Below are 18,749 nucleotides of genomic sequence, written 5' to 3' on the forward strand. Positions count from 1 at the left end.
GCCTTCCCGCTAGAGTGGTACCTATTTATCTACTTGCACTTCATGCTTTCTAACTTCTCCCCCAACCCACTTTCAAAAGGCCATAGATGGTTTAATGGTCTGTATAGTTAAAGCTATGGTTTTCCCAGCAGTGATGTATGGAAGTGAGAGCTGGACCATAAAGAAGGCTGATCGCCGAAGAATTGATGCTTTTGAATTATGGTGCTGGAAGAGACCCTTGAGAGTCCCATGGACGGCAAGAAGATCAACCCTCTCCATCCTTAAGGAAATCAGCCCTGGGTGCTCACTGGAAGGACAGATCCTGAAGCTGAGACTCCAGTACTTTGGCCACCTCATGAGAAGAGAAGACTCCCTGGAAAAGACCCTGATGCTGGGAAAGATGGAGGGCACAAGGAGAAGGGGACGACAGAGGACGAGATGGTTGGACAGCGTTCTCAAAGCTACAAACATGAGTCTGACCAAACTGCGGGAGGCAGTGGAGGACAGGAGTGCCTGGCATGCTCTGGTCCATGGGGTCACGAAGAGTCGGACACGACTAAACGACTTAACAATAACAACACGTTACTACAACTCTAAATGCCTAAGCAAGTTGTGCAGAGAGGACCAATACAGAATATATGCTTGGCCTCAGTAAGCTCAAGACATCACTAGCACTAGAGCTGATCCCCTTGGATGAAATGCTTTTAATCAGCTAAAAAGGTCCCTGATTAAAACAGGCAGCAGAATTCTAATACACATATATTGAATGTGTTGTTTTTAATGCAAATGCGGGCAAAAAGTGCAGATGGCAAGCACCGCTCTAAAAGAGGCTTCCGTGAAGCGAGGGATTTTGGGTATAATATACAACTTACAGCATGGGAGAAGTTATGGAAGTGGGATTTAAAATTCACAGCATGTTACACGCGGAAAGAGAATGATATGAAAATGATGTACCGTTGGTATTTAACTCCCAGTAGCTTAGCAAAAATGTATAAAACAGGGTCAAATGTATAAGGAAAAAGAAAAAAAAAATTCCTTCCAGTAGCACCTTAAAGACCAACTAAGTTAGTTCAAGAACTAACTTAGTTGGTCTTTAAGGTGCTACTGGAAGGATTTTGTTTTGTTTTGACTATGGCAGACCAACACGGCTACCTATCTGTAAAAGGAAAAAGAAGGCACCTTTTATCGTATGTGGTGGAAATGTAAGGTAGTAAAAGAATTTTCGGAAATGATATATAATGAATTGAAAAAAAATGTTTAAAATAACTTTTTCTAAAAAAAAATCCGAAGCCTTTCATTTTGGAACCCTAGATGCCGAAATCCCAAGGGAGCAAAAAAGAATATTTATGTGACCACGGCTGCACAGATGTTATTGGCCCAGAGATGGAAAGAAGATAAAGTCCATACCAGAGAAGAATGGCAGATGAAGTTGATGGACTATGTCGAAATGGCAAAAAATGACCAGAAGAATCAGAAATCAGGAAGAGTACAATTTTAATAAGGAATGGGGGAAATTAAAAATTTATCTTAAAGACCATTGTAAACAGCTAAAACCGTTAGTGGGATTGGAATGACACTTGTAGTTTAATGGTGAATTTTGGATACAATGGAGATAAAAGATTTAGGATTATTATAAAAGATGCAGGAGGAAATGACTAAGAATAGGACCTACAAAGGGGAGCAAGGAAGTCCAGGAGATTCTTCGGAATCTTGTCTTTATGTTGTATGTTGGGTATGTGATGATGGTGATGATAATAATAATAATAATAATAATAATAATAATAATAATAATAATAATAGTAATTATTTATACCCTGCCCATCTGGCTGAGTTTCCCCAGCCACTCTGGGTGGTTCCCAATCAAATGTTAAAAACAGTACAGCATTAAATATTAAAAACTTCCCTGAACAGGGCTGCCTTTGTCTTTTAAAGATAGGATAGCTGCTTATTTCCTTCACATCTGAAGGGAGGGTGTTCCACAGGGCGGGTGCCACTACCAAGAAGGCCCTTTGCCTGGTTCCATGTAACCTCACTTCTCGAAATGAGGGAACCGCCAGAAGGCCCTTGGCGCTGGATCTTAGTGTCTGGGCAGAACGATGGGGGCGGAGATGCTCCTTCAGGTACACAGGACCGAGGGCGTTTAGGGCTTTAAAGGTCAGCACCAACACTTTGAATTGTGCTCAGAAATGTACTGGGAGCCAATGCAGATCTCTCAGGACCGGTGTTATGTGGTCCCAGTGGCTGCTCCCAGTCACCAGTCTAGCTGCCGCATTCTGGATTAATTGCAGTTTGCAGGTCACCTTCCTAGGTAGCCCCACGTAGAGCTAATTGCAGTAGTCCAATTTACTTTATTGTAAATTGTACAACTTTAATCTGAAAGACCAACCAATCAACCTAATGAATGAATGGAAAGGCCTCTAAAATACTCTGCCTCCCACAACGCAAGTGGCCATCACCTGAACAAGACAGTAAGCTGCCTTATTTTTGAGTCAGGCCACAGCTCCACCTGGCTCAGTATTTCCTGCTCGGACTGGCAGCGACTCTTCTGTTCATGAGGCAGCTGGAGATGTCAGGGGTTAAGAACAGGGCCCACTTCGTGCAGAACAGGAGGTCTGCCACAAAACTCTGCAAACCACCAAAGTACCGTATTTTTCGCTCCATAGGACGCATTTTCCCCCTCCAAAAATGAAAGGGAAATGTGTGCGCGTCCTATGGAGCGAATGCAGGCTTTCGCTGAAGCCTGGAGAGCGAGAGGGGTCGGTGCGCACCGACCCCTCTCGCTCTCCAGGCTTCAGGAAGCTATCCGCAAGCCTTCGAAGCGCGGCAGGAGTTTCCGCCGGGCTCCCAAGGCTTGCGGATAGCAGCCTCCAAACCCGACCTGGTTTGGAGGCTGGCGGTGGGGAAAGCAGCGCTTCTCCCCACCGCCAGCCCCACAAGCTCGGGGGACAGCGGGGAGGCGGAGCGCTCCCCCCCGCCAGCCCCAAAGAGCAGGTCGAAAGGAACCCAAAGCCAGAGGCTTCCAGTGAACGCACCTTGAATGCACAGAACGCACCTTGTTTTAGAGGGGGAGAACAATAAATTTTTTTTCCCCTTTTCTCCCCCTCCTATGGTCCGGTGCGTCCTATGGTCCGGTGCGTCCAATAGAGCGAAAAATACGGTATTTAAAAAATACTGCAAATTTAAATGGGTTGATTACTCGATGGAGATTCAATCAAATAAAATCTCCTTAACCGAGTTACAGCTCTTGTGGGCAGCAGCGCAGGAATAAATAAAGGGAAGGGAACTGAACAAATTGTTCCTATTTGTACTTCCCTCACAAATATCTGATTACTTTCAACACTCCTGATTGCAATGCAATTTAAAATCTGCAGGTTTTAGGGCGGAAACGAAGAATAAAGAATGTTAACAAGCTAATGAAGTCTTGAACAAATTAGAGATTAATTTTCCTTTTCTTTAAGCATTCATTGGTCAGGTTTCAGAAGCAAAATTCCAAACCTGACAAGATTTGTGGCAAATGGCATTTTGCCTCCGAAAACAGCAAACCGTCACTGGGGGGAATGAACCGTATGAAAAATTCCGGCACAGAACAATGGTACGAGAAGCAAATTCACATCACTGTAGAATTAAAGCATCTGTTGTTGTTTAGTCGTGTCCGACTCTTTGTGACCCCATGGACCAGAGCACGCCAGGCACTCCTGTCTTCCACTGCCTCCCGCAGTTTGGCCAAACTCATGTTTGTAACTTCGAGAACACTGCCCAGCCATCTCGTCCTCTGTCGTCCCCTTCTCCTTGTGCCCTCCATCTTTCCCAACATCAGGGTCTTTTCCAGGGAGTCCTCTCTTCTCGTGAGGGGTGGCCAAAGTATTGGAGCCTCAGCTTCAGGATCTGTCCTTCCAGTGAGCACTCAGGGCTGATTTCCTTAAGAATGGATGCGTTTGATCTTCTTGCAGTCCATGGGACTCTCAAGAGTCTCCTCCAGCACCACAATTCAAAAGCATCAATTCTTTGGCGATCAGCCTTCTTGATGGTCCAGCTCTCACTTCCATACATCACTACTGGGAAAACCATAGCTTTAACTATACGGACCATTAAACCATCTATGGCCTTTTGAAAGCGGGATGGGGGAGATAGTGTCTGTTACTATGTTATGTGTGTTTGTGTCTTTACGTTGTGTACCACCTGTGGCCTCAGATGAAGGACAGCAAAGTGGTACCTCCGGTTGTGGGCAGGATCCGTTCTGGAACGCCGGTCAGATCCTGAGGTTTTCACAACCGGAGGTGTCTGTTCTGCACAAGCGCATGGCAGGGAGCTTCTGCGCATGCGGCGAAACCCAGAAAAATACTTCCAGGCTTGCCGCGTCCGTATCCTGAAGGATACATAACCAGAGGTGCTCATAAGTAGAGGTACCACTGTACAGAAAATAGGTAGGTAGGTAGGTAGGTAGGTAGATAGATAGATAAGATTGCTTGGACTATTGGGGCATTGCTTTCCTACTGGAAACAGAATTAAAATGGGGTTTTTAATTTAGAATGCAAAGTAACTGCTGGGAATGTAATACTTCTCAAGCAGATCCAATACCTATATTCTGGAACTGCCCAGTAATCAAGATTTTCTGGATTATAGTCCATAACTTTTATCAATGAAATAACTAAATACTTATTATCGCAGGGATACCGTTAGGCAATCTGAAAGATATAACATGAGAGGTAGATCTGAAAGTTGTGTTCAATTTATTATTCCTGGGGCAGGGGTGGGCGGGTGGGACCCTGTACTTGTCTTGGGACAAAAGCACAAACTCCATTGATCTGAGAATGGTTTGAAAGAATATGCGGCATACTAGTTGTGCATTTAATGTACAGTGGTACCTCGGGTTAAATACGCTTCAGGTTACAGACTCTGCTAACCCAGAAATTGTACCTCAGGTTAAGAACTTTGCTTCAGGATGAGAACAGAAATCGTGCTCCGGCGGCGCGGCAGCAGCAGGAGGCCCCATTAGCTAAAGTGGTCTTCAGGTTAAGAACAGTTTCAGGTTAAGAATGGACCTCCGGAAAAATTAAGTACTTAACCCGAGGTACCACTGTATTACAAAAGGCCAAGTAATCAAGTAAGCAGGATGCTCAAAACGAGAAGACGTTATTTTCCACACATGGAATGATAACTTTCAAGAGGAAGATATCCATACGGTGCTTTTGCTCTGATGTAAAAATGTATTTATCTGTGTGCATGTGTTTAATTCATTAATTTAATATGTATTAATTTAATTTAATAGTTATGTGCTGCATCTATCATCTCTCTAGTTACATGTTATATCCATCCATCTATGACCTTCCGGGTCATGTGGCCAGCATGACTAAGCCGCTTCTGGCGAACCACAGCAGCGCACGTAAACACCATTTACCTTCCTGCCAGAGCAGTTTTTATTTATCTACTTGCACTTTGACGTGCTTTCGAACTGCTAGGTTGGCAGGAGCTGGGACCGAGCAACGGGAGCTCACCCCATCGCGGGGATTCAAACCGCCGACCTTCTGATCGGCAAGTCCTAGGCACTGTGGTTTAACCCACAGCACCACCTGCGCCCCTATCCATCTATTTATCTACCAGTAAAATAAAGAACTGGTAAAAGCTTCCCTACATTGGTGATACCATTGCTGGATGAGAAAGACTCAGAATGAATGAATTCTAATTTGCAACAAGCACCCCCCCCTCTGTGTCCTTATCCCAAACTCTCCAGGCTGGATGTCCGTCTGCCTGTTCCTCCGTATAGGAAGGAAGGACTCATTCACGAATGGGAGTCCGTTTATCCTGTGGCACTGAGGAAGCCAGCTCTCTTCCATCCCACGGTTTCTGAATCACACAAGCAGAGGTGATGTGGTCGAGATGTGGAGCAGAAACACATGACTGAAGGGGACATTTAAAAAAAGGAACAGTAGGGTGTACAATCAGAAGGATGCGGGAACAGAAGCTAGCCAGCGAACAGGAAACCTCAAAGGACCGTCTGATTCATGCGATGACTCCGTCTTAACTTTTTAGGAAGTGCACCTTCTGCCTGCTCCGAGTAGGCTTGCTAAGAATGTATAAGAATGAATCAGTTAAGTGCTGGAGATGCAAAGAGCTGGAGGGAACGTTCTTTGATATGTGGTAGAAGCATATCTTAAAAAGCAGAGACATCACCTTGCCAACAAAGTTCCATATAGTAAAAGCTATGGTTTTCCCAGTAGTGATGTGTGGAAGTGAGAGCTGGACCATAAAGAAGGCTGATCGCCGAAGAATTGATGCTTTTGAATTATGGTGCTGGAGGAGACTCTTGAGAGTTCCATGGACTGCAAGAAGAAGGAAATCAGCCCTGAGTGCTCACTGGAAGGACAGATCCTGAAGCTGAGGCTCCAATACTTCGGCCACCTCATGAGAAGAGAAGACTCCCTGGAAAAGACCCTGATGTTGGGAAAGATGAAGGGCACAAGGAGAAGGGGATGGCAGACGACAAGATGGTTGGACAGTGTTCTCGAAGCTACTAAAATGAGTTTGACCAAACTGCGGGAGGCAGTGGAAGACAGGAGTGCCTGGCGTGCTCTGGTCCATGGGGTCACGAAGAGTCGGACACGACTAAACGACTAAACAACAACAAGAAGACATGTAAAAGGGTAAAAGAGTATTGGGAAATGATGCCTAATGAAGTGAAAAAAATGTTTAAAGTACTTTCCCCCCAAAAAACTAGAGTCCTTTCTGTTGGGGATAATTCAGACTGAAATTCCCAGGTGTCAAAAAAGGTTATTTATGTATGCCACTACTACAGCCCTTGTTTCATTAGCCCAAAAATGGAAAACGAGCGTGGTCCCAAGCAAAGAAGATTGGCAACCTTAGTTGACTCAATATGCACAGCTTGCAAACTTAATTTATGGAATAAGAGAACAAGAAGATTGGAAAAGCTTTATTGAATATATGGGAAGTAACCAGCCCATGTTACCCATAGAGGCTGGTGGCGCAGGGCGCCAAGTGAGAGTCCGGGGAACACTGAACAAGCTTGCTGAGTGAGCGAGGGTGCATGCACCACTCCCGTTGAGTGTCGTGTTGGTTTTTTCCCTTTTAGCCTGCAGGTGCTGAATTCTGCAGGGCGCCAGAAGGCTGAAAGGGAAAAAACTGAGCCGGCACTCAGCGGGAGCGGCGCACGCGCCCTCGCTCACTTGGCGCAGGCCCACTCGCTCAGTGTGCTGCCTGCCGTGGCCACTGCAGCACGAAGCGGCCAGCTGAGCCAGGAGGCGCCGCGTCCAGCCTCCGCCTCTTCCCCACTGGAGGAGCCGCCCTCCAGTCGCTGCCCGCCTCCTCCAGCCCTAAAAAAAGGTCGAAAACTCTGGGAAAAGGGGGGCGCCGGGGATCTTTGCACCAAGGCGCCGGATATGCTTAAGACGGCCCTTGAACTGTTTACAGCTGGAAACGCTGGCGGCACTGAGATAAATTCAACAGTGTACACAAGTTTTGATGGATGCTATAATGGAATGCGGAATGGTATAGTTTTTGTAAAATATGCAGGGATTTTTGATATGTAAAATGAACCATTAAGAAATCAAGGGACGCATGCTGTGTGTTAGGCTAAGCAACAAAGCCACCCCTTCTCTCCACTCCTTATCTTTCTCATATAAGCAGCACATAGGCTGGTAATGTAGCCCTGACAAAGAGTGTTTCAGAGACATCACCAGAGCCGTCTTTCCCATTGGCCTTAGTGGTCCATTGCACCAGGGTGCCGGCCTCTCAGGGATGCCCTAGCGAGTGGGGGAGCTGCACAGCTTTGCCAGCAGCCTCCCCTTTCCCTGCACGCCCGCCAGCTGCGCCCCGCCAACTACTGTATTTTTCACTGTATAAGACGCACTTTTTTCCTCCTAAAAAGTAAGGGGGGATGTGTGTGCATCTTATGGGGCGAATGCAGGCTGCGCAGCTATCGCTGAACCCAGCAGAGGAAGAGCGAGAGCTGTGCAGCCTCCTGCTGTGCTGCCTTCACAGAGATGCACGATGAGGGACGGAAGGGAGGCCTTAGCGAGCCCCTTCCGCCCCTCATCCTGCTTCGCTGGGAAGCCAGCGGACCAAGAGGCGCTGTGCAACAATCCCTCTTGCTCTGCTGGGTTCAGCAGAGCGGAGCAGAGCAGAGCAGCTCCCTAAGGGCTCCCTTCCTTTCCTCCTCCCGCTTCGCTGAAGAGTGTCGCTTCGCCTTGCCCGCCTCCTCCGATCCCCCCAGCAGGGACAACGCTGTTAGGTGGCCAGCAGATCCAGCTTCCCCAAAGGGGCGGACGGACCAGCGGCTCCTTAGCCTGATCCTTCCTCTTTAACAACATTTGATTCAGAATATTTTTTTTCTTGTTTTCCTCCTCTAAAAACTAGGTGCGTCTTATGGCCGGGTGCGTCTTATAGAGCGAAAAATGCGGTGTGTGGCTGGCTGGAGCGCAGCTTCCCTCCCAAACCTCTGCATCCCTGTTCCCGGTCCGTTGTCCGTCTCCTGCTTTCTGGAGAAAGGCAGTGCACAGCTTTCCTGGGCTGCCTTCTCGGGCGCCCTGATGCCAGAGAGTATGTCCGCCAGCCCGTTTTCCTGCTTGATCGCCGCCACCACGCCGGGGATCGGGGCAGTGGGGGAGGCAGAGGACATTTTCCACACCCCCTCCCTTGTTTTGGAGTTGCCAGAGAGATCTTTGCACCACGGCGCTGGATATGCTTAAGACGGCCTTGGACATCACCCACCTGTTAAAGCCCTTTTCTATCAGAAGAGAATCCTGACTGGCGGCTGCTTTAGATATGTGCAAGGGGGAGGCAGTACTCCTTGAACCTTCCTTCCCTTCAAAACAAACAAACTGATATATAATGAACTGAAAAATATATATTTAAAATAACCTTTTCTATTAAAAAAACCCATGAGGCCTTTCTTTTGGGAATTTTAGGTGCCGAAATCCCAAGGGAGCAGAAAAGACTATTTATGTATGTGACCACGGCTGCACGGATGTTATTGGCCCAGAGATGGAAAGAAGATAAAGTCCCTACCAGAGAAGAATGGCAGATCAAGATGATGGATTATGCCAAAATGGGGAAAATTCATAATTTATCTTAAAGACCATTGTAAACAGTTAAAATCATTTGTAGGGTTGGAATATGACTTGCAGTTTAATGGTGAATTTTGGAAACAATGGAGAGATAAAAGAATTGGATTATTATAAAAGATACAGGAGGAAATGATCAACAATAGGACCCACAATGGGGAGCAGTCCAGGAGATTCTTCAGGATCTTGTTTTTTACGTTGTATGTTGGATATGCGGTTGTAAAACTGTAATCTGAAAAACCAAATAAATAAACATAATGAAATATTAAGCATTAAAAAAAACCTACCCAATACAGGGCAGATCTCTCCTAAAGTCTATATCTTATCTCCTTGACTTGAAGGTCACATAACTCCAGACCCTCCAACATTTCACCGATGAAAACTGGCATGTCCTAAGGAAAAGCGGGACATTCCGGGATCAAATCAGAAACCGGGATGGCTTCTGTTAATCTGGGACTGTCCCTGGAAAACAGGGACACTTGGGAGGGTTTGTACCGGGCCCTTGTAGTCCACTTTCACCCTCCCCCTCAATTGCTTGGGGAGAAAAGGCTTTCATGGTTGGGGGAATCATTTTCCCATCCTTTCACAGCGTTTCCGAGTCCCTGTGACCACCTGTGTCTAAACCACCCCAGTAACTTCTCCTTTCTGGAAAACTTTCTCAAGGCAGATGATTTCACAACCTCCTGGGGAGCCAGTTCTGGTTCTAAACTCCCCTTTCAGGTTCCTCGTACTTAATTCAAAATCATACTCCCTGCAATTTGAGAAACAGGAATGCTTTTCAATTATAGTCCCAAATGCAGATTAGCACCAATCTTGCATTGAGTAGCAGAAGGAACAGACTGGAAGGCATTTGGGTCCAGCGCTAAACATCCTGAAAGAGGCAAGGAGACGCACAAGGGAATTGTCACCTATCTTATCTCCATCTCAACCAAATCTCAACTCTCTCCTTGCCAGCCACTAACTGCTGTGCACTTAGGCCGACACCCTAAATTGCCTACTCTTTAACTTTAAGAATATCTTAATCAGGGCTCATGCATGGAGAAAAGGCACATGCATGGGGGGGGGCAGTTATGGGATGGAATGGCTGAGAAAATATGAACAAGGCAACGCTGCACAATGTTTAACCATCTTTCTTTAACTGTACCTAAGCACATACATGTCCAAACAGTTCATCATCTCACATGCAAACTTCAATCTGAGTAGACCAGAATTACAATTCACTCAGAGGAGCTGGATGGATCACAGTCCAGTCCTATAAAGAGTTGGTGTTCTTCAGCGCAATGATTCCACTGGGTTTAGTTGTGTTTAACTCTTCATGTGAATAGGTTTTGGGGTTTTTGTTTCTTAAAAGAGGCACTATGTCTTAAGAGCTAGGTAGTAAGAATCTAGGGGAAGCGGGTGGCGCTGTGATGTAAACCACTGAGCTTTGGGCTTGCCGATCGGAAGGTCAGCAGTTCTAATCGCCGCAACGGGTTGAGCTCCCGTTGTTCGGTCCCAGCTCCTGCCAACCTAGCAGTTCGAAAGCACGTCAAAGTGCAAGTAGATAAATAGGTACCACTCCAGCGGGAAGGTAAATAGCGTTTCCATGTGCTGCTCTGGTTTTGCCAGAAGCGGCTTAGTCATGCTGGCCACATAACCCGGAAAAACTGTCTGCGGACAAATGCCGGCTCCCTTGGCCAGTAAAGCGAGATGAGCGCCGCAACTCCAGAGTCATTCGCGACTGGACTTAACTGTCAGGGATCCCTTTACCTTTACTAAGAATTCAGCCCTGCAGCAGCAACAATGGGGAAAATATCATCTGCTGAATTTCTGCTTGCCCTAAGAGTGGTGCTTCCAAAAATTCTCATAATTATTATTTACAAATGTTAATGGAGAATATTTTTTAAATATCTGATGTGCATAGTTCATGCTCAGTAATATTTTACTCCAGTAGTTGATATCTGACAGTAAATTTGCAGTGTTGTTTCCTATTCCCACCATGGCTCCTTTCATAGGTTTTAAAAAAAGGTAAAGGACCCCTGGTCGGTTATGTCCAGTGAAAGGCGACTATGGGATTGCGGCACTCATCTCGCTTTCAGGCCGAGGGAGCCAATGTTTGCCCACAGACAGCTTTGTGGGTCATGTGGCCAGCATGACTAAACCACTTCTGGCGCAATGGAAACCAGAGCGCACGGAAGCGCAGGAGCTGGGACAGAGCAACAGGAGCTCACCCCGTCACAGGGATTCGACCCGCCAACCTTCTGATTGGCAAGCCCAAGAGGCTCCGTGGTTTAGACCACAACGCCACCCACGTCCTGGTTGCAAAATAAAACATGTAGAACTGTTGGAAGGTATTTAAAAAGCCAGAGCAGGAGTAATGTGGTCCTGGGAATGCATGCCATTTATAATATGAAAATGCCATCTTCTTCTGCTGCCAAATTAGTTCTCCTGGCAGAATAAAACCCTTTCTCCCCACTCCCAAACTCAGTCTTGCTATGAAAGGAATCTTCACATGTCTTTTGCCTCTTCGCACAGACTTCAGCTCTTTGCATAGACTTCTCTCCCTCTCCTCCGTTGTTTGAACAGCACATGCAACTTTGCTAGTCCTGAAACCTAACCAGAGAGCTGGCATTTGCCCACCTGCCTGCCACCACCCTGCTCTCCTTTGTGAACTTTTTGTCGTTGTTCTTTCCGACATGAAATGAATTGTTCCACAATCCAAAACCAGAGGAAATGAGATTTAGATAGAGTAGTAATTAACTCACCCCAAACTGGGTGGAGGAACCTGCTGCCAAAATATTTCAGCAAAGAGTTTTTACGGAGTGTAGCAGTTGTACAACGTGGGTGGCAGATCTGTGGCCTTTTGGGTGTCATTGGGCTCCAACGTACATCAGCCCCAGCCAGCCAGCCTGGGCAGCCAATGGGGGAGATCTGGGGGGAACCCAATATCCCCATGGCGGGCAGAGCTTAGCCACCGCTGTGAAAAGTGGTCTTATACACAGATGGCATGAAGATGATGCTTTGTTTATGAACACCCAGTTGCGGAGTTTTACAGTGGTACCTCGGGTTAAGAATTAAAATTGTTCCGGAGGTCCATTCTTAACCTGAAACTGTTCTTAACCTGAGGTACCACTTTAGCTAATGGGGCCTCCCACTGCCGCCGCACAATTTCTGTTCTCATCCTGAAGCAAAGTTCTTAACCCGAGGTACTATTTCGGGGTTAGTGGAGTCTGTAACCTGAAGCGTCTGTAACCCGAGGTACCACTGTACTGGCTCTGTGCCCAGTAGGAACTGATGACAAGTTGGGATTAGATCTGGAAAACACAGCTTCAGGCCTGACCTATCTCAGGCGAGATCTTGGGCAAGTCCCTCTCCTTCGATCAAATTAGCCCAGATATTATAGGAAAACTCGTGATGCATTTCTATCTATTTCCCCCAGAGTCAGGGTTCCCAGATCACTGGGAAAGACTGTGTCGTGGTTAGAGGTCCTCCTAGTCTCTTGTCTCCCTTTTGCACTCCTCTCAGGGCTACAAGAACCAATACCCACCCCCCACCGTGTTCCACCACAGGGAAGATAGGCATTCATGATCTCACCTTCATCGTTCCCAATGCTAGATAATGGCAAATGGGGGGTGGGGAATAATGAGAGGTCAGAGCAGTTGTCCAGCTCTAAAAGCACAGTCTTACTGCCACCCCATGGGTCAAAAGGCCAGCTGGCTAGCCCCACGCTGCAAAGATCCTCTGACCTCTGGTGCGACATAAATCAGTGACCCAAGTCTGCTGACATGGGCGCACTTTACTTAGCAGAGCAAAACTGAGCAATGAAAGAGGCTTGAGGCATATGAAGACATACTTAACAAACTACGTATTTATTAAACATAAATCAAGACAAAGAAACATGTCGTCTCTCTTTGCCGTCCTTCCAAGAGAGACAGAGAAGCAAAAGCAACACAACAGAAGTTCCGCTTATGCCAGCAAACAGTGCTGGAATGTAAACAGAGATGTGACATGCAACAGTTCCACGTCTGAACCAAAAGGTAGAATGGAATCTCGAACAGGAATCTGGCCACCTCTGGCACAACAGAACACCCTGCTTGCAAACACCAATATATGGGCTCTTTCAGACTTAAAGCAGCGGGAGAGGGGATAAGGTAAAGGTAAGGTAAAGGACCCCTGGACGGTTAAGTCCAGTCAAATGAGACTATGGGGTTGCTGTGCTCATCTCGCTTTCAGGCCAAGGGAGCCAACGTTTGTCCGCAGACAGCTTTCTGGGTCATGTGGCCAGCAGGACTAAACCGCTTCTGGCGCAATGAGACACCGTGATGGAAACCAGAGTGCACGGAAACGCTGTTCACCTTCCCGCCACAGCGGTACCTATTTATCTACTTGCGCTGGCGTGCTTTTGAACTGGTAGGTTGGCAGGAGCTGGGACAGAGCAAGGGGAGCTCACCCTGTCGCGGGGATTCGAACCACCAACCTTCTGATTCGCAAGCCCAAGAGGCTTAGTGGTTGAGACCACAGCGCATTGCTAAATCACCAACAAAGGTTATCAGAAGGATGCAGAAAGATTACTCAAAAACATTTCTGGGAAAAACCCATCATTTGGAAACATCGATATCAGAGGAACTTTGTATATCAAGCTATGGAAATATTGAATGCTAAATATGTCAGCAAGGCTAATGTGTGTAACTGTGGAGAGGCGGAAGAATTGAACCTGCCAAGAAGAACTGAACCTTCCGAAGAAATTCAAGGGCAAGCAGTGCAAATTCAGAAGATGGCCTAAAATGCCAGCACCTTGGAACTGCCCATCCTAAGAGTTGCAATCCCCTTTTAAAGCCATTTACACCTTATATTTTTTCAGTACAGCTCAGCATCCCCATGCTTTGCACTTGACATCATGAATCCTAAGCATTAACACATATACACACAGAGAAGAGCAACATCTCTGATGTTCCTGTAATGGTGTCCGTCAACCACACACTCAGTCACATATCACCTGGAGAACATCTGGATCTGGTCGTGTTTTGCACCCACCACTGTCCTGTCCACTTCATTCTAGCAATGGGAAGCAATATCTTAACTGACGGCTACAGTCCTCAAATAAGGCTAGCTGTTGGGACAACCATCTCCCCAGCTGACAAGAAGATTCAGCATTTCATTGATCTTGATTCTATAGCAGGGCTTCTGTCCCCAGTCCGTCTGTCCCCATTTCACTCACAAAATTGGCAGGAAATAACTGCATGCTGGAATATCAGCCCAAAATTCATCACACGGCTTGAGCCATGAAAACCTTGCCAAATTGCAGTGCAAAACTCCCGTTATTTTCCAGGTTAACAATACTGCAAACTGATTTTTCCTCCCCAGAAGCAGTTTAACATGGAAATGAGTGCTAAACTCCCACTAGATTTCTAGAAGTGGCTTTTATGTCACGGGAAAGATGGCATGAAACGTATTCAAAAAATCAGGTAAGGAAACATCAGAAAAGTGAATGCGGTCTAGTCAGAAGGGAGTCCCATTAAAATTCCAAGCTTGGGAAACGATGAGATGAGATGTGTGGAACTAAATTCTGCTTGCCCTAAGGAAGGTGAGAGGCGCCGACTGAAGTAAACATATGAAATACTGCTGCAAGGGAGACATTATATTATGGAGAGTTGGGGAAAGTCAAAACCATTTTGTTGTTCCAGTGAAGTTAATTCCTTAACAATAACCAACATGTGAAAATCTGCCCAACTGTTATTTTATTGATTGATTCATTTATTTTATTTCACCTTTTATCCAAGGCTCACAGGGCAGTTTACAATATAAAAACACAAAATTGCATAACATAGTAACAAACAAAAATAATAACACCCCCCACAGTATTTAACTCTAACTAAATATCCATCATAAACAAACAAACAAAACCCAAGTCTGCCTGCCCTAAAATATCTGTGTGATTCATTTGTGCTCAAGAAAGAGCTAAGTTCTTGCCTGGTTACCTAGGCAATTCTTATTTGTCCTAAGCAACCAGGAAGGCAACTATTTGCAAGCCTACTAGGGCTTTAAAGTTCATCATAACCCATGTTGCCAGTTTACGGAAATAAAAATTAAAAAACGAAGACAAGGCCCCGTGTAGCCAGAAGTGACTGGGTCACACGTGCAAATTCATGATGATAGCAGAGAGCAATAATGACATACTACAATGTTTTAATGACATGTTTGTTAATTGCTTTGATGCACATGTAAAATGAATAAATTAATAAAAGAGCGACAACATTCAGAACTAGTCAGGGCTGGGCGATGTCAGAACCCTGCCTCACAACTACAGAAAGAATGAACGGGGGATTGGTGAACAGGTGGAAATTTGCCTAACCTGATGTTTTTTTTAAAAAAAGAAGAAGAAAATAATCACTGCATGCAATTTAAGAGGGGGAGAGATGATTATGGGAGACAAACAGGAGTCTAATGATTAGAGGGCAATGGAATACCTGCCCAAATTCATAATAAGGCATCGTTCATGAATATTACTTACTTTTATCCAACACGGAAATGTAGGACTAAGTTAGATAACACATAGGATGGAACATACATAAGCATGAAGGGACATCTGGGTACCAATTGCTGGTGTGGACTTTTTTGTGATTTTGTCTCGTGCAGGTTACAAAACTCCCAGAGTCTGTTTGCTGTAATAGGTAAAGGTAAAGGGACCCCTGACCATTAGGTCTAGTCGTGGCCGACTCTGGGGTTGCAGCGCTCATCTTGCTTTATTGGCCGAGGGAGCCGGCATACAGCTTCTGGGTCATGTGGCCAGCATGACTAAGCCGCTTCTGGCGAACCAGAGCAGCGCACGGAAACGCCGTTTACCTTCCCGCCAGAGCGGTACCTATTTATCTACTTGCACTGGTGTGCTTTCAAACTGCTAGGTTGGCAGGAGCTGGGACCGAGCAACGGAAGCTCACCCCGTCGCAGGGATTCGAACTACCAACCTTCTGATCAGCAAGTCCTAGGCTCTGTGGTTTAACCCACAGCGCCAGCAGCGTCCCTGTTGTTTGCTGCAATACGTCCGCCTAATTTGATTTATTGATTTATTTAATGCATGCTGCTTTGCAAAACCAAGTGTCTTTCCAAAGCAGATCACAATATTCCCTCCCTGGATGCTCGAATTTCCTCTTACTTGCCCATTTTGTTCCGCTCTTACACTTACTCACATGGGTAAGTTGTCTCCGTACTGAGCCCCACAGCAGATGGTCTGCTGCTATATTCATGAGTCCAACCTATTCCCACACTCCCCTCCCTGGCACTGCTAAGATGCAATCCCTGCTTCTGTCTTCCGTTCCTTCCTGCCCTTGCTTACCTTATGATAAGGCAGAATTCAGCAGCCAGGTTGCTCACCGGAGCAAGACGGTTTGAACATATTACACCGATCCTGGTCCAACTGCACTGGCTACCAATTAGTTTCCGGGCCCAATTCAAAGTGCTGGTTTTGACCTATAAAACCTTCAGGTCTGCAACACCTCAATGACCACCTCTTTCCATATGAACCTATCCAGACCCCGAGATCATCTTCTGAGACCCTCCTTCATGTGCTTCATGCTCCTTGAGAGGTTCGGAGGGTGGCAACACAAGAACGGGGCCTTTTCTGCAGTGGCCCCCCGTCTGCGGAATGCTCTCCCCAGGGAAGTTCGCTTGGCGCCTTCATTAGACACCTTTAGGCGCCAGCCAAACACATTCCTTTTTAATCAGACCTTTGGTTGACCTGGCTGACATCCTATGCCCTGTTAAAATGTGTTTTTTGGGGGGAGCTATTGGATGGTTGTTTTTATTATGTATTTTGTGGTTTTATATCTTGATTTTATTCTGCGAACCGCCCTGAGACTCCCAGGTATAGGGCGGTATGTAAATTCAATAAATAATGACAATAATAAGGCCAGTGCTGCATGCTTTAGAGGCGGAATGAGCAATAGGTTGTTGTCATCGTTTTTGTTGTCATTTAGGTTGTTATCATTGTTTTAAGCAATGAGCGATCAGCATAATGCAGTCAGGGTACATTATGAGGTTGTGCCAAAGTATGTGGCAGAGATAAAGCTTTCTGACTGAGGTGAAGGATGAAGCAGGACAGGGGTTGCTTGGGGGGAACGACACATTTTAAAAATGCAATTTCAACAGCTACTCGTTTTATTGGATCCAGCCTCCTTTCTCTAGAACTATTCCGAACTTAAAAAACAGAAAGCGTAATGCTGGTGGTCAACAAAAGAGGTTTAAAGACTCTCTCAAGGCAAATCTAAAAAAAATGTAGTATAAACACTGACAACTGGGAAACACTGGCCTGCGAGCGCTCCAGCTGGAGAACAGCCTTTTCCAAAGGTGTCATGGGCTTTGAAGACACTCAAACTCAGGACGCAAGGGAGAAATGCGCTAGGAGGAAGGCACGCTTGGCAAATCCACACTGTGATCAACTCCCGCCCGGAAACCAATGTCCCCACTGTGGAAGGACGTGTGGATCCAGAACTGGCCTCCACAGTCACTTATGGACTCATTGTTAAAACCGTGTTTATGGAAGATAATCTTACTCAGCTACAAGTGATCGCCAAAGAAGAAGAAGAAGATGTCACCCCTCTCTCCCTCGGCTCCGGTGGCACCCCACATCCCCCCTCACCATCTTTCCCCCCCCCAAAAAATCACACCCACCCACCCTTTCTCTCCATTGCTCTGACTGACCGAGGACTGGAAAGTAAAGTGAGTTTCAACTTCGTCCTTCAACTCTATGCCCTTTTGAAAGGGGAATGGAGAAGCAAAAGCCCCCCCCCTTGCGATGAAGGGGGCAGCGCCTGCGAGTGCCATGGCAGGGACCCCAGCACAAAGGTGGCACCAGCAACCTGAGATGCCCAGCCGCCTTTGCCCAGGGCCTCCCGATTGAGAGCAAGCCAAGAGCGGAGAGGGCAGGTGGGTAAGCGCTGCCCTGTTTTCTCTCCAGGCAGGGAGGGGAAGAAGAGGGCACACCTGCCTGCTTGGCAAACAAGAGACAAAGGGCACCTGCTCCCGTGCCACTCCGGGACTCGGAGATCCCAGCAGGCTATCGCTATTAATAACTGTATTATAAACTGGTATATTTGAGGTTATTATTGGAGATCCCAGCAAAGGCCACCAGGAAGGGGCGCCCAGGAAAGACAGCTCGCTCCATGCCCACTCCCTGGGCAGATCTCGTGCCCTTTGCGCGGGGCACAAGCAGACTCGGAGCCACCTCCTCACCTTGGCACGGGCGAGCCTTGCGAGACAGCAGGACCCCCGTCCAAAGCGCTCTTTCCTTCGACTCGAACCCGGGCTCGCCTTTACACTCCCTTCTCCCCCGTCGAGGCTGGCATCCAGATGGGGAGCAAGGGTGCTCTGGAGCACGTGCAGAGCGCACAACCTCATCCCAAGGAACAGATGAGGCCAATTGCGCTTCCCCCCACTACCATGCACCGCTGGGAGAAACCACCTCCGCTTTCTGCACGCGCTCAGGAGCCCTCTCGACCTCTCGCCCCGTCCGCCGGTCGCCTACCTTGGCCTCGAAGGCGATGCCGTGCTGGAAGGCGTCGTCGTTGTGCAGCGGGACGCGCAGGTCGTGCCGGTCGTCCACCAGGCTGTAGCGGGTCTTGGCCGACGGGGAGGCCCCGACGGGCATCGCGGGGAGGAGGGCGGCGGGAAGGCGCAGGCGGGCGGGCGGGCGATCGCGCTGTCCTGGCGCTCCCTTGG

The 18,749-nt window shown here is 47.1% G+C and overlaps 1 protein-coding gene across 1 annotated transcript in view; it reads right to left on the reverse strand.

The window, feature by feature from the left end:
• Window positions 1-18,749, reverse strand: part of LOC309371822 (carboxyl-terminal PDZ ligand of neuronal nitric oxide synthase protein-like) — a 72,530-nt gene extending 53,781 nt beyond the window's left edge. The window contains exon 1 of the mRNA XM_081914870.1: window positions 18,556-18,749. Within this exon, the coding sequence (XP_081770996.1) occupies window positions 18,556-18,678 (123 nt within the window). The 5' untranslated portion in view covers window positions 18,679-18,749. The remainder of the gene's footprint in view (window positions 1-18,555) is intronic.

This window comes from Podarcis melisellensis (assembly GCF_964234715.1).
Source record: "Podarcis melisellensis genome assembly, chromosome: 6".
NCBI lineage: Eukaryota > Metazoa > Chordata > Lepidosauria > Squamata > Lacertidae > Podarcis > Podarcis melisellensis.